This window comes from Phyllostomus hastatus, unplaced genomic scaffold (genome assembly GCF_019186645.2).
Source record: "Phyllostomus hastatus isolate PE091 unplaced genomic scaffold, TTU_PhHast_1.1 phas_scaffold_93, whole genome shotgun sequence".
NCBI lineage: Eukaryota > Metazoa > Chordata > Mammalia > Chiroptera > Phyllostomidae > Phyllostomus > Phyllostomus hastatus.
The window spans coordinates 29,938,709-29,952,616 of NW_025334042.1; the positions used below are offsets into that span (position 1 = coordinate 29,938,709).

The following is a 13,908-nucleotide window of genomic DNA, read 5'->3' on the forward strand; positions in this document are numbered from 1 at the left end:
TTAGCTGACAATTACAATGATGCTTTTCATAGTTTATCTCTACTTGTATGTAAAAAGGTTACTTATAATATTATGGTAATGAATTTTATTTAGACTATGGCAAGGTAAAATTACTATTAGAGACTGTTACATTATTTCTTCAAATAGCTGCTCTTGCATTCCATTCATCTTTCTTTTCTGCAAAGCTTGCTGTACCATTATAATTCAGTGTTTTCATTTTTTCCATATTTTCTAATGCAATTAAATAGTCTCATGGATATATTCTAATTCCTGTCTAGATTAGTTTAACTAAAGGCTAAACTAATCCATCAGACTGTCATTTAATATCATTTGCTGTCTCAAGTATTTTCTGCAGGGCTTCTAATTTGATTATGTGAAAGTTATTTATTATCTGAATCTTCCAACAAGGAGTTACTCAGCTTTTCACCACTGTTATAGGCTGTCTTTTCCTTGCATCCTGATAATATTTCCTTCTGAAATTAACTGGGTGCAAAGAAGAGGAGGAAAATAAAAATATGACCACTTGTAATATGTGAGTGGTTAAATACTCAGAAATACTTTACATGTTTACATATTGATTCTATAGTGCAGTCAAATATATTTTGAACTTGCCAGTCAAATTAATTTTAAGCATTTTTGGCTAGATATTCAAAACTAGGCAAAGCTATCTTATTGTGAAATGATTTGTTACAAGGGGTGCACTTTGTAGAATTACTATTGACATTTAGTCTACTGCTTTGCTCAGTTTATTTAGAAATTCATCTTAGGCAACCAGGCATTTCTTCCATCAACAAAAAAGAGTTGGTCAAAGTTGTTGGAGGTAAACTTCTTCACATTAATTCTGCTCTATGTCTTTGAGTTAAAAAGGAGTGAGTGAAATAATTAAAACAAGGAGTTACACATCTGTGGTTAGGAGACATTGCAGTTGAAATTGCATTCTTCAGATGCTAATGTCTTAGCAGGTGTTTTCTGTGGATGGCTGGTTGTGGCAGCATTGAGACATCTATAATGAGTCCTTCTTAGGTAGGACAATTGAAATGGAAATAATGATTATTGAATTATTGAAACCAGTGTGATTCAACATACTACTTGGATAAAAATGAGACTTGTGCACATGACTTACCATTTACATATAAAATCTAATTCTGTAGTTGGTCAGAATGTCAAAGGTTATGACTTGTGTTTAAAGGGTCAGGTGATTGGTGTTCATGAATAAGTATAATCAAGGGTTTATTATTCAAGGTCATGAGCTGGTTCTGCTCTTTCCTTTTGAGTTAAATTCAGTGATTACCTAAACCATTGTTGGATATGAATAATTAAAAAAGGAAATGAAAACATAGGCTCTTCTGTCCATAGGTACCCCAAATTAGTACCTCTGATGCGGGTTATTTTTTTGAATATGCAGGGTTGTAAGCATTTTGACTGATAAATAGCATTAAAGGAAAAGTATTTTATTAGGATTTGTCTCTATCGCTTTGCAACCATTTCAAGATAAAAATATTAAATAAAATAGTTATTACAAAGTGACAAATTATGACTATTTTAGTGATTCTTTTAGATGTAATAATTATTGAGATAAAAATAATAGCAGATTTAATATTAAGAACTCATCAAATAACTGGATTTAAACACAAAAATCCAAGTAAAAAAAGTTATTTTCTAACAAAAAGTTGTATGAGGTTAAAGAAAAAATTCTGATAAAAACTGAATAAGCCAGATAAGGTAAATTGAGAGATCTTACTTTAATCTTCTGTGAAAAAAGTGGAAGATGGCTTTGAATGAGAAAAACAGATTAATACATACTATAATAGCTCTGATGCAGTGTTTTTAACATGCTTTATAAAGCATTATCACACACATGCTATATAGTGTGTCTTTGTAAAACTGAAACATATAATGTGGTGTGAACCTAGGAAAAATGTTCTTGTATATCATAGACCATATAATTGTATGTCTTTAGAACCAGTTTATGAATTTACTTTATCACAAATATCAATTTGTAAAATTTAATAGAATTTGTTATTACACTATTTAAACTTTGTTGTGGATTAAAAATATGAAAGCCAATACTATTTTAGTAAGCTTGATAAAGATTTTGTCATCAGTAACTTTTAGCTATAGATCCAAATAACATTTAGTTGAATGTTTCTGTTTTTAATATGTGGGTAAACTCTCATTTTAGCCAAAGAGTAGAAACTGTTAATAAACAGAGATTTCCAGCGGTGTTGAGAAGGACATCAGGTTTACTGACATTAGCAGTTAGTCTTCCACAGGAACTCTTTGGAGGCTATAGCTCCTCTTTGGATATCCTGATTTTTGTCCAGTTGTGTTACAGGCCTCGTATTTATTTTATTTATCAGAGAGACATTACAAAATTTGTGTTCTGCCTCAGCCTTACATACACAGTAAGTTTAACTAAAATTGTTTGGAACTCGAACTATTTTTTTCTCTAGAAAGTGTTATAAATACATAGTGTTCAAGTTTCCAACTCATGCACATAATTTTTACCCATTTTATAGTGTGTTGACAACAATTCGAGAAGGGAATAGGAAAATACAAAACGGGGGAAAGAAACTTGCATTCTCAAGGGTGTAGCCAACCATTGGGGGAAAATGTGAGTTTCTGCCTTCATTCTTCTTTCTTATTCCCATCTACTGACGCTTTGTGTCCCTGTGCTGCCTGGTCCGTTTGTCCCTTCCCCAGTCAGTTCTCATGTAAATATACCCACTCCAGAGTTCCCCCAATTTCAGAATCATCTGCTTTTTTTCTCTTATCTCTTTACATTCAAACTTGGGAGCAAAGCCATCTGACAAAAGGAATTCATGCCAGTGGAAATGACTTAGAACCAGTAACCTTCTTTACTAGGGGTGTTTGTAATTTTGAAAGAGGAAGCATTAATCCAAATACTAAAAATTGGGGCAGCAGCCCCATTGAGAAAAAAACTCAAGTCATATAAGAAAGAGTTATTTTTTTATTAGCTTTTGGCTGAGAATTTCTAAACTTGTCTGGGGCTTGACCTTTCTTTGGGTTCCACTTTCCTAGGCTGTCCTGGTTCTCATAACTGCTTTCTTTCCTCCCCACTGAATCCACAGATTCTTTAGAAGCTCCATATCTTTTAATTTACTTTGTTTTGTGCTGTTACTTTTTGGTTCTGGTAGCTATGGTAGGGAGAACAGCAACTGGGTCACTTTTATGTGAGTGCATCTGCGTTCAAGGTGGATGTCAAAGGTCTGTTTTACATCAAAGTTTCACCCTCTTTGGCATCCGAGTCTTTATGAAAGCTACAACCAGTAGCTAATATGTGATGCTTTAAGGTTTGCTCTCCTACCTTTTTTGTTGATCTGCAAAATAGGTCTACACAGGAAGAAAATACGGGAGAATAATTGAATAGATTATATTGCTTGTTTTTCAGTTACATAAATGTTTTAGAATGGTTAGCAGGATTTGCACCTGCCTCTCTTCCTGCCTTCCACCCCTGATGTGGAAGTATTATAATGTAACTGGATGAAATAAAAACTGAACTACTTTAAATTATGGAGAAGTGTCAAATTATCAGTTTATTTCTCTGACCCTCCACTGTCTTTTTGAACTATTGATTGCAAAGCTTTTCTTAAAAAGGCAATTGGGAAGGCATCTAAAGTTCATCTACTTATTAGCACATATCATTCATAGGTTTTAATATAACTCTCTTGTGTAAGGCAAACAAAAAGTCTCCATATTGAAAATAGAAAATTTTATTTCTTTGCCAATGAAACATATCTTTTGAGCCATTGTAGCTCATTATCATCAGTATAAGCCTGGATTAAAAATAAAGTATTTTTGCATTTTTTATGTATTTGGATAAAGAAAATCTATGATTCACACATCCCCATATTTTTGGATATCTAGCTTTAAATGACTCACATCGTAAATAAAAACTTCACTTACTCATCAGACTGCATTATATTTGTATTTAGTGGTGTCAGGTTGAAACTCTAGAAACACTGATTTCTTAGGCAATGGCTTTACTTTAGTTTTTTAGCCATTACATTGCACCTTTGATCCCTGGTGAATATCACTCTGTTGACTATTTTTCTCAGAAAGATTGCTAGTCTCTTCTTGTAATAACAGTATATAAGTACATAAGAAAAACAATCACAGGCCAACAAATAAAAATCGTATGTGAGTACATATTGTTACAAAATTAAAATGAGAACTGGCATGATAAAATAATTCATACCTAAGACTCAGTCTCTTAGTTGTAAAATGTTGATGATTCTGGAAAACATTTTTGAAATTCTGAGCAGAAGTGGGCTGTATCAAAGTTGCTCTATGCTTCTTCAGAGCCTAGCACATCTGTCTTCTTGTCTCCATGACAAATGTTGGCATTCAGTACATTCCATTGAGTGAAGATGCCCAATTCTGCACAGTCTGTATTCTGTAAATTTATTTCAAAGCATTTAAGTACATGCTTATAGTTTTTAATACTTTTCTAATTAAACTATAATCTTACTAATGGAAAGTACTACATTTCCCATTTTATTGCCACCTTTGCCTTAGATGTCCTTTTGATAGTTTTTAATATTAGTACAGTGATATTATGAGGTTTTAAATTTTAATTGATAAAATTACATTTTTCACTGATATCATATTCATTTGACTGTAATACCATTTCATGTATAATTTTGAAATAGGGTTTTTTCATGTAGTGATGTTCACATGTAGTATATTAAAATAGAAATAGTATGTAGCATTAATGGTAATTTCATATTCTGGTATAAAGGCATTACTGTTTGAAGTTCTTTAATGATGCCATGAAAAGGTCTTTTGTAAAGGTCTAAAAGGCAGAGGATATTATTGAAAGTAGATCTTTGTGGGGAACTGAGAAAACTGATCCATTTCAGATTTAAAAAAGAAATGGTATTCAACACTCCTACTATTTATATAAATTGAGACTTTACATTTTATTGCTAAGTAACTTCAACTGATAATCTGTATATAGTCTTCTTAGATATAATGCTGCTTGTTTTTCTACTTACTTTTTATTCATACAAAATGTATTGCCTTTTTACTGTGTATTGTCCTTTGATGATATCTTTTAAAATTTATTTTGAAGTCTTCAAGCTCATGTTTCATTTTTACCTTCTTATCACTCTCGCTTTTTACTGTCTGGTTTGTCCTTCATTGGCTTGGCCTTCCAATACTGTGCCTCCTGATTTTGAAGGCTACAGAAACTTGAGGAAAGCAATCGAGAAGAAAGAAGGTTGGAATATTTCCCAGGTTTTTAATTAAAATGTCATTTAAATACTTAGTTGTCATTCAAAAGGAAATGTGTTATAGAATTATAGATTGTTTCAGACTAGATTAGCTTGGTGCTCCTAAAAGTAATGATGATTTTGTAAAATTAAAAATACCAAATACATTTTTGAAAATACTTTTGGAGTAGAAAACCCTGACTAGTTATATGAATTAAAGTGAAGGCAATTGCATGTGATTTCAGAATAAACTATCACGATTATGAAGGCGACTTACCTTTTGTAGGCTAAAAATGACCCCAAGCCTCATTTGACTTTCAAAATGCATCTTTCAGAAACTTGTGAGCAGACTGGCAGTTATCAGTTGGATGGGAATTGACATTTTGGTGCAGCCCATGCTAAGTCATGGGCGGGCTCTCTCCTCTTTCTATTTGGTGTAATCTTTGTTGAAAAACAACATTAATATGGCAACAAAGCAAAAGGAAACTGTGGCCTTACTATAAGATTTACAAAGCATCTTTAAGGTCGAATTAGGAAAACAAGTGTTTTAAAATGTATTTGAAGGGAGCATCAGAAACAAGGTATCTGTTTTTCCATGTGAAATTTGAGCAGAATTTAGAAGCACATTTCTCTATGTAATAAACATTTATGTTTTCACTCATTCAGAATTGTGATTTTCAAACCAGGGTCAAGTGGTGTTTTACTTCCTAGAAGAATTTCTCCGCGTAGATTTTTCTAAACACATCTCCATATTATGTAATCAAAATTGTTAAGAAAATAAACTAGTTTTTAATAGTATTTATGTATTTTGAAGTACCACTTTAGAAATTTCTCTTTTAAAATAAGCTTTTTGAGGACATTTACTATGCAACAATTAGGTAAACTAATATCTTACTTTAAATATGAAAGCTTAAAAATTACAATTTCTTGAAATTATTTAATAATTCCATTTCACAATTATATTCTATACATTATATAGTATTCTAAAGTTTCTAGTTCTGTAATTCTACAACTTATTCAAAGTATTTTATAATTGTAGTACAATTCTAATTGTCCATGAACTATACTCCATCACCTGATTTGTATATATAGATCATTATGTTTATCATTGGAATTAAAGGCATAAAAATGTGAAAATTTTTCTATTTTTAAAAATAAGTTATGTAGTTAAAGTAGCATGTGGAAAATTTTTCCTACCTTAAAATATTGAAGTTGTTTAAATGTACTTAGTGGATAGTTTGCTTCCAACTTTTGTATCACCCCTAAAGGGTAGCAAAAGCAGAGCAGGTTGATGTTCTCAGACAGGGCTTCTCAAACGTGAATATGCATACAGGTCACCAGGGGAGTTTGATGAAGTGAAGATTCTGATTTGGTAGGACTCAAGTGTGGAGCCTGAGGTTCTGCATATCTAACAGGCTCCTGGGTAGTGCTAATGCTTCCCTATCTGTTGGACTGAACTTCAGGTTCCAGATTCTAGAATACTGGCCTGGGGTCTTGGTACCTGGTTTTAGTCCCCTTGAATAGATTAGTTTACCCAGGCCACAGTTTCTTTTTTGGTTGTTAGCAGAAATGTTGACACTGGTTGTCAGATGCTAAAGGGGTTAAAATCACATGAGCACTAGTGTTTCTCCCAGCTCTGAGATTCTGAATCTGTGTAAAGTGCAGACCTAACATATCTTTAATTGCTTCTCAGCTAGTTATTTTCTCTATCAGTTTGCCCCAGTTTATGGAGGAAAACATGAATATTTGAAGTACAATAATTATAAAGTATCAACGTGTATTTTAAAATCTTAAGCTTTAAGTGATTTGTAAAGGTCAATTAATAACATAAAGTTACAACTACTGATTTTTCTGCATCAGAATTGGCACGGACAGCTTATAATGTGAGCTAACTTTATGTCAGGTAAAAACTAACATTTGTTTAACTGGGTAATGCGGGGAGGAAGAGGGTGTGTTGGGTCAAGGATTTGGAATAAAGTGGTTTTATGAGTATAAACCTGAGGGGAAAAAATTTAGGTTAGTATTTGAAGTAATGAAGGAACCAATAAAAACAAAAATTACATACTGCAACAGTGGCAGGTAAGGAAGGGAGACACAGCAAAGGAGAGGGAATGGGGAATGCTAATGGGAGATATCTTTTCTAACACATTTTCCTCTCTTAGCCCTTAACCTTCATCCTGTATCTCAAGTATGGCACTGTTTGAGTGTATGGTACTGACCTTTGAATGGAATGATTGGATGAAGGGGGAGTTTCTTTCTAGATTTTCAGCTTGAATTGCAGGATGGAGGGAGATCAGCAGCCATACTATAGTACAAGTGATGTAAGACAGACATTCAGTAAATTCAGTATTTTTTCTCTAGCAAAGTGATTTAACAACACTCATGGAACCTATTATAATTTACTTGATTCCTCTCCAGTTAAGATTGTTTTACTGATATTCCTACTGCTAGTTTCTCCTCACTGTAGAGGTATGTTATCTTCCATCCTTCTTTATGCATCTTCCAGTCACCGTTGAACTCCAGCATAGGTGCCAAACAGAGCTGTTTATGCACAGCCATAGGCATTCACATATCGGACATTTCCTGCACATTTGTTATGCACATCCTGTGGGTGCTGGGAATGTCATATTGAGCCAAACAGACGTGATCCCTGCCTAACTTAGGAGGCTTACAGTCTAGTGGGAAAGAGAGAAATTAAAGAGGTAATCGATAAATAAACATAAATTAAGAACCCTGAAAAATACATATAAAGGAAAAGTACTTATAATTTATCTTGTGTGAATATGAAGATATCAGTGAGAACTGGGACCTATAAACATTAGAGGTCAATAATGATAATAACAGAGCCTAAATAAGTTTAAAATTATAGTCTAGACTCTAAATCCATTTATTAGGGTAATTGTTTAATGTAGCAGAATATATGAAAGAAATGCTAGCTGTTATAAAGTTATTATGATAGAATTTTTAAACTCATTCTAGGAGGGATTTTGTTTGGAGAATATTTGCCTTATTCAAGTATTCTTTTTATTCTTAATAATTTGAAAATGTTATTATAGCACAAGAGTAAATTTCCCACGTGCAGATTCATTTAAAGTTAACTTTTCTTCGTATTACTTACCTGATTAAATATATGAGTCTATTGTATAGAAGCATAACTTCTGTTTCTAATTGATTATGATGGCTAAACCCCTAAAAGGGTCAAGTGATTAAATGTGCAAAAACTTTGCTCACTATAGAGTCTTCTGTCTTTTTCTCAGGGCCACCAGGGCTGACCTAGTTTAGTTTTAACCATTAACTGACATTAATGTGTGTGGGTAGTTAACAGCTGTTAGTACGCAGTAACTAAAGAGGAGGCTTCTATTTGTATGGAGAATCTTGTGGCAGACCCTGAAATGTCCTATTCACACAAAGGTCAGGCTGAACTTCAGACTGTTTTGATGTGCAAAGGCCCATTTCTGTGAGGTTAGCAGAAACAGACCTGTGCTGTAGGTATGGCCTAGGAAGAAAGCATCATGTGCTCTTACTGGAGGAGACCTGGACACTTCACTGGGTGCAGCCAGTGTGGACAAATGTACTATGGCAGACTTGTTCTGGATCTTTAAATTTATTCTTAAGCCTATTAGGGCATCAATAAAAATGTAGTTTCTATATCTTTGTAGTTAGATGAAAAACTTTTATATACTTTGGTGGAAAAAATATTTTGAGCCTTTGAATTTAAATTGCTTACATTCTAGTTAATTGGCTGTTTCTGTGACTAGTTCTTAGCTGTCTTATCAGGTCTTATACTCCAGGGTATAATCTCTTCCTCAGTGTTTCTGGAAATAAGTTGTTCCTTCATTAGTATAAATCACTATACTATTGGTTGAATAGCAATTTCTGTGTTCCTTTGATGCATCAGACATAATTTTGGTCAGTTAAATAGTCAGCTCTTCTAGTTTGCTTTCCGAAATAATTGATGATTTTTTAAAATCTGCAAGAAAAAAAGTGAACTGTTTTTCTCTCAACTTTAATACCATACTCTTCCCCCCAATTTTTTTTTAAAGTGTGGCTGGTAAAGAGGATAATGCAGACACTGACCAAGAGAAGAAAGAAGAAAAGGATATTTCAGAAAGAGAAAACAATGAATTAGAAGTGGTAAGTATGGGAAAATGAATTTGTAGATTTTAGTCCCTAGATTAGGTTGTCCTTGGTTACTGATAGCTATACTAATTTAGATGTAGAAAAGAAATGGTTATCAAGCATCCGTTTTAAACTGTTTTCTTGAGAACCTCCATTTTTTAGATAGGTGGGGAGTTATAAGTATTGGCAACTTACATTTTGTGTACTGGGAAAGCCTTGTGTGTGGGGTCATAGAATACTATGAGAGATCAAGTACTGTGACTTAAGGCAAAATTGTTAAGTAAATAACCTTAAAGTCATGGAATGATTTTTGAACTGATGAAAAGTGAAATTTTTAGACTTCTGTACTTCATACTCCAGTAGTCTCTCTTAATGAGGTACCCAGTTCGCTTTGCCAGAACTGTGCTGTTAATGGCCACAAAACACATTTTAGGAAGAAAATCAAGAAGTGAGTGACCATGATGATGAGGAAGAAGAAGAAGAGGAAGAAGAAGATGACATCGAAGGGGGTGAAAGCTCTGATGAATCAGATTCTGAATCAGATGAAAAAGGTACTTGCACTTTGGTACAAGGACAAAAATTCATTTGGGAACTTGTTTAAAACATGACAGAAAAGTCTTGACATTCTCCACTTCATCCTTGATGAAAACAGCTTTTATAACTGCTGACCTATGATGATGCCCTTCAAGGCTCATCATGTTTCTTCCCTAATTGGATTCAGCCATTGTGTGATTTCCATTCCTGTTTAGTACAAATAGTCTGTTGTCCCTGATCCATGTGAATACTCTTTATCTTGTTCACCTATTTTAGTTTTGTTTTATCTAGAATATTTTTTTAAATAATTGCTAAGCAAATACCTAGATGGAGATTTTAGTTTTCACGCACTTACTTGAGAGAGAGAATTACAGTATTTTGGCCCATCCTAGTATTTTTATTTTCTATTTTTATAAATAGCCAATTATCAAGCAGACTTAGCAAACATTACTTGTGAAATTGCAATCAAGCAAAAGCTGATTGATGAACTAGAAAACAGCCAGAAAAGACTGCAGACGCTGAAAAAGCAATATGAAGAGAAGCTAATGATGCTGCAACATAAAATTCGGGACACTCAGCTTGAGAGAGACCAGGTGCTTCAAAACTTAGGTAAGAATTATATTTAATTCAAATTAAAGTTGAAACTACATCATGAACATTGAATTTTTATAGTTTCTTCCTTTAGAGGAAAAAATATATTAGAAGTCAGATAAAATGTGACTGTGTCTAGATAGTAAATGTTGTTTATTTTGTTTATTTCATTCTGGTACCTGTCGAGGCTATTTAATTCTTTTTTTCTGAAGTTGTGATTGAATGTGTATGATTTATGCTGGAAACATTTTCTAAATCAAGAAGACTTCAATAATTGTTAAACAAGTTAAGAGTAGATAATAGAGAAAGTGATTCAGAGACACCCTGGTTTGTGTTTGGGAGGTAGTTCTTCTTGAAGATCATGAGTTGTAAGTCTGTGAAATAAAAATATGTGTCTCAAAGAAACAAATCCAAATATTCTTTGACGTTTAGGCTCAGTGGAATCTTACTCAGAAGAAAAGGCAAAAAAAGTTAAGTCTGAATATGAAAAGAAACTCCAAGCCATGAATAAAGAGCTGCAGAGACTTCAGGCAGCTCAAAAAGAGCATGCAAGGTTGCTTAAAAATCAGTCTCAATATGAAAAGCAATTGAAGAAATTGCAGCAGGATGTGATGGAAATGAAAAAAACAAAGGTATTGATTATATTGTCCATTTAAGTCTGACGTTGAAGATGCTTGAGTCATTTGGGACAAAAAAATTATTGTGTTTTTTTTCCATATTCAATAAAAAGTAATCCTGTCTTGCAAATGGTGCACTTCCTTTGGGCAATTAGATGTTGTTTCCTATAGTCATCCATTAGCAGAGCCTTAATGCCTTTCTTCAGAGTAGCTGAAAAGCATGTGGTCAACAGGGCTTCTTGGACTTTGATAGACATTTCTCCTGTTAAGACTCTTACATAAGCCTAACAAAAATAAAAATATTTCAAACATGCAAAAAAACATAGGTAATTATATAATGAACACTATATCCACAATCTAGTTTAAGATATTAAACATTACAGATAGACTCAAAGCCTCTTTTATATCCCTTCCTGATTGTCTTTCCTGGAGAGATAACTATTTGAATTATTGTTTATCATTCCCATGCATAGAAAAGCACAAATGTTCTTCTCTTGACTGAAGAGAGGACATGAATCTTGATCTGTTAACTGTTTTTGTTATGGGGTCAGTTTTTAACATTTGGCATAAAAATCAATGTTGTTTCCTTAAAATAGCAAATGCAGAAGTGATTAAGAAAGTCAGTTATTATGTTGTGTATTTGCTAATGACAATGACAATAGCTAAAATTATTAGGTGCTTACTGTATGCCTGGCAATGTTATAAGCACTGCACAAATATTAACTCATTGAATTCTCCTAATAGTTCATTGCCATAGAACTACTATCTCAATTTTGTATGTGAGAAAACCAAAACCTAAAGAGGTTAAGTAACACATTCAAGGTCACGCATAAAGTATCAAAAATTTATTCATAGAACAACTGCACACTGAATATATAATGCATAGAGCACTAAGCATTTGATACAAACATATTATAAATGTACTAGAAACAAATGTATTAATTCCACAAAAGTAAGAAATGACCATTTGAAATGCAGCAGAACTCCACATTTCCATGTTAAATTTCAGAGGTCTCAGCGCTAATTTCTATACATGTGGTTTATTCCATGAATTTTGTATAGGGTAATTCCAATAGGGTATTTACCTTATTTTATAGGTTCGCCTAATGAAACAAATGAAAGAGGAACAAGAAAAGGCCAGACTGACGGAGTCTAGAAGAAACAGAGAGATTGCTCAGTTGAAAAAAGATCAACGTAAAAGAGATGTGAGTGGGCTTTCTCAGTTATATATGAATGTTGTGCATTGAACAGACTGCTTCATAAGTGGAGGAAAATTTTCTGGTAACTGTAACTATTAAAGACAGGCTAAGGACAATACGCATTAATTTTATATAGTGTGTATTGTGCATAAAAGTGTATGTAAAACACTAATATTATTATAAGTTGTATTGAAGACTTATTTCTTAGGTGATGAAATGGAAGAAAATGGCATAGAACAGCAGGTTGTCTCTAGGGAGATAAGAGAGCAATTTCAGGATGGTCCCAAAGACAGTTTCCTCACTAGAGTCTTAGAAATGTTCCTGGAGTAATAACCAGGCTACACTGGAGGAGGCTTTATTAAGACATATGAAAAATATTCACATTCTTTGACTCGAGAATTCTACTTCTTTGAACACAGACTAAGAAAATATTCTAAAATAAGAAAAATTATGTGCTAAAATTTTTACTTTAGAGTTATTTGTAATAGTGAAAAAGATAAAAAATAAATAGGATGCTTGACAGTAGGGGGAATATATAAATAAGTTATGGTCCATCTCATTGAATAGGTTGCTATTCATCCATTAAAAATTAGGGTCTGATAACTGCATAGTAAAATAAAAAATGACTGATTTAACATTAAGTATAAAGTAGCATTTAAAATATGCATGCTTGATTACCATGAGGGAAAATTTTGAAGGATATATCCCAACATGCTAACTGACTGTTGTCCTGTTAGGGTTATAGGTTATAGTTGATTTGGTTTTTCTTCTTTCCAAATTTTTGACATCATAGTTAATTCATTTATGACTTTTTTCCTTAAAAGAAAGGTCATAACCTTCTTTTCCCCATTGTTGGCTAGGTTTTAGCTTTGTTCCTTTTTTTACCTCAACATTTTCTAATTCCTTCCTGGAGAAAACATGAATATGCAGTATATTTCAGAAAATAGAAAGGTATTTTAGGAGGTAAGATGAAATTTTAGGAGGTAGAGAAGACAGAGTGCTAAGGTAGAAAAGTAGATATTTTAACCAGATGATTCCCATATTTATGCTTTTATTTATTTCTTATTTTTCCAGCATATCAATGTATTTTAGTAATCAGTATATTTTGTCATTTTCAATTCCTGGGCATTTTAGACCTTGTTTATACTATTTTATTAATTAAATCAAGAAGAAGGACATTATAACACATTGCCTATTTCTTTTTATCCTAGTTCCTTTTTTTAATTGAGATAAAATTTACTCTTAAACTATACAATTCAAATTTTTAGTATATTCATAAAATCATGCAACAATCACCAACATCTAATTTCAGAACATTTTCATCACTCCAAAAAGAAGCCTTATATCCATTAGTGGTCTCTCCCCATTCTACCCTCTTCCTGGTCCCTGACAACCACTTATCCACGTTATCCCTGTGGGTTTGTCTTGTCCGAACATTCCATCTCCAAATGGAGTAACAAATTTTGTTTCTGGCTTTCAATCAGCATGATGTTTTCAAGCATGTATGGGTAGTTCATTCTTTTTTATGATGTATGGATAGAGCTCATATTGTTTACCCATTCCTCAATTGACAGGCCTTTAGGTTATTTACATTTTTTCACTATTTATTTTGTT

General features: G+C 33.0%; 1 protein-coding gene across 13 annotated transcripts in view; it reads left to right on the top strand.

Annotated features, from left to right (window-relative positions):
* KIF21A (kinesin family member 21A) overlaps window positions 1-13,908 on the top strand; it is a 137,294-nt gene that overhangs the window by 86,208 nt on the left and 37,178 nt on the right. For 7 of the 13 annotated variants that reach the window (XM_045829082.1, XM_045829083.1, XM_045829091.1 and 4 more), the window contains exons 12-17: window positions 5,204-5,242; window positions 9,278-9,368; window positions 9,787-9,904; window positions 10,308-10,496; window positions 10,911-11,110; window positions 12,193-12,300. In XM_045829082.1, the coding sequence (XP_045685038.1) occupies window positions 5,204-5,242; window positions 9,278-9,368; window positions 9,787-9,904; window positions 10,308-10,496; window positions 10,911-11,110; window positions 12,193-12,300 (745 nt within the window). The remainder of the gene's footprint in view (window positions 1-5,203; window positions 5,243-9,277; window positions 9,369-9,786; window positions 9,905-10,307; window positions 10,497-10,910; window positions 11,111-12,192; window positions 12,301-13,908) is intronic. The other 6 variants (XM_045829085.1, XM_045829086.1, XM_045829088.1 and 3 more) reach the window with 1 other exon arrangement.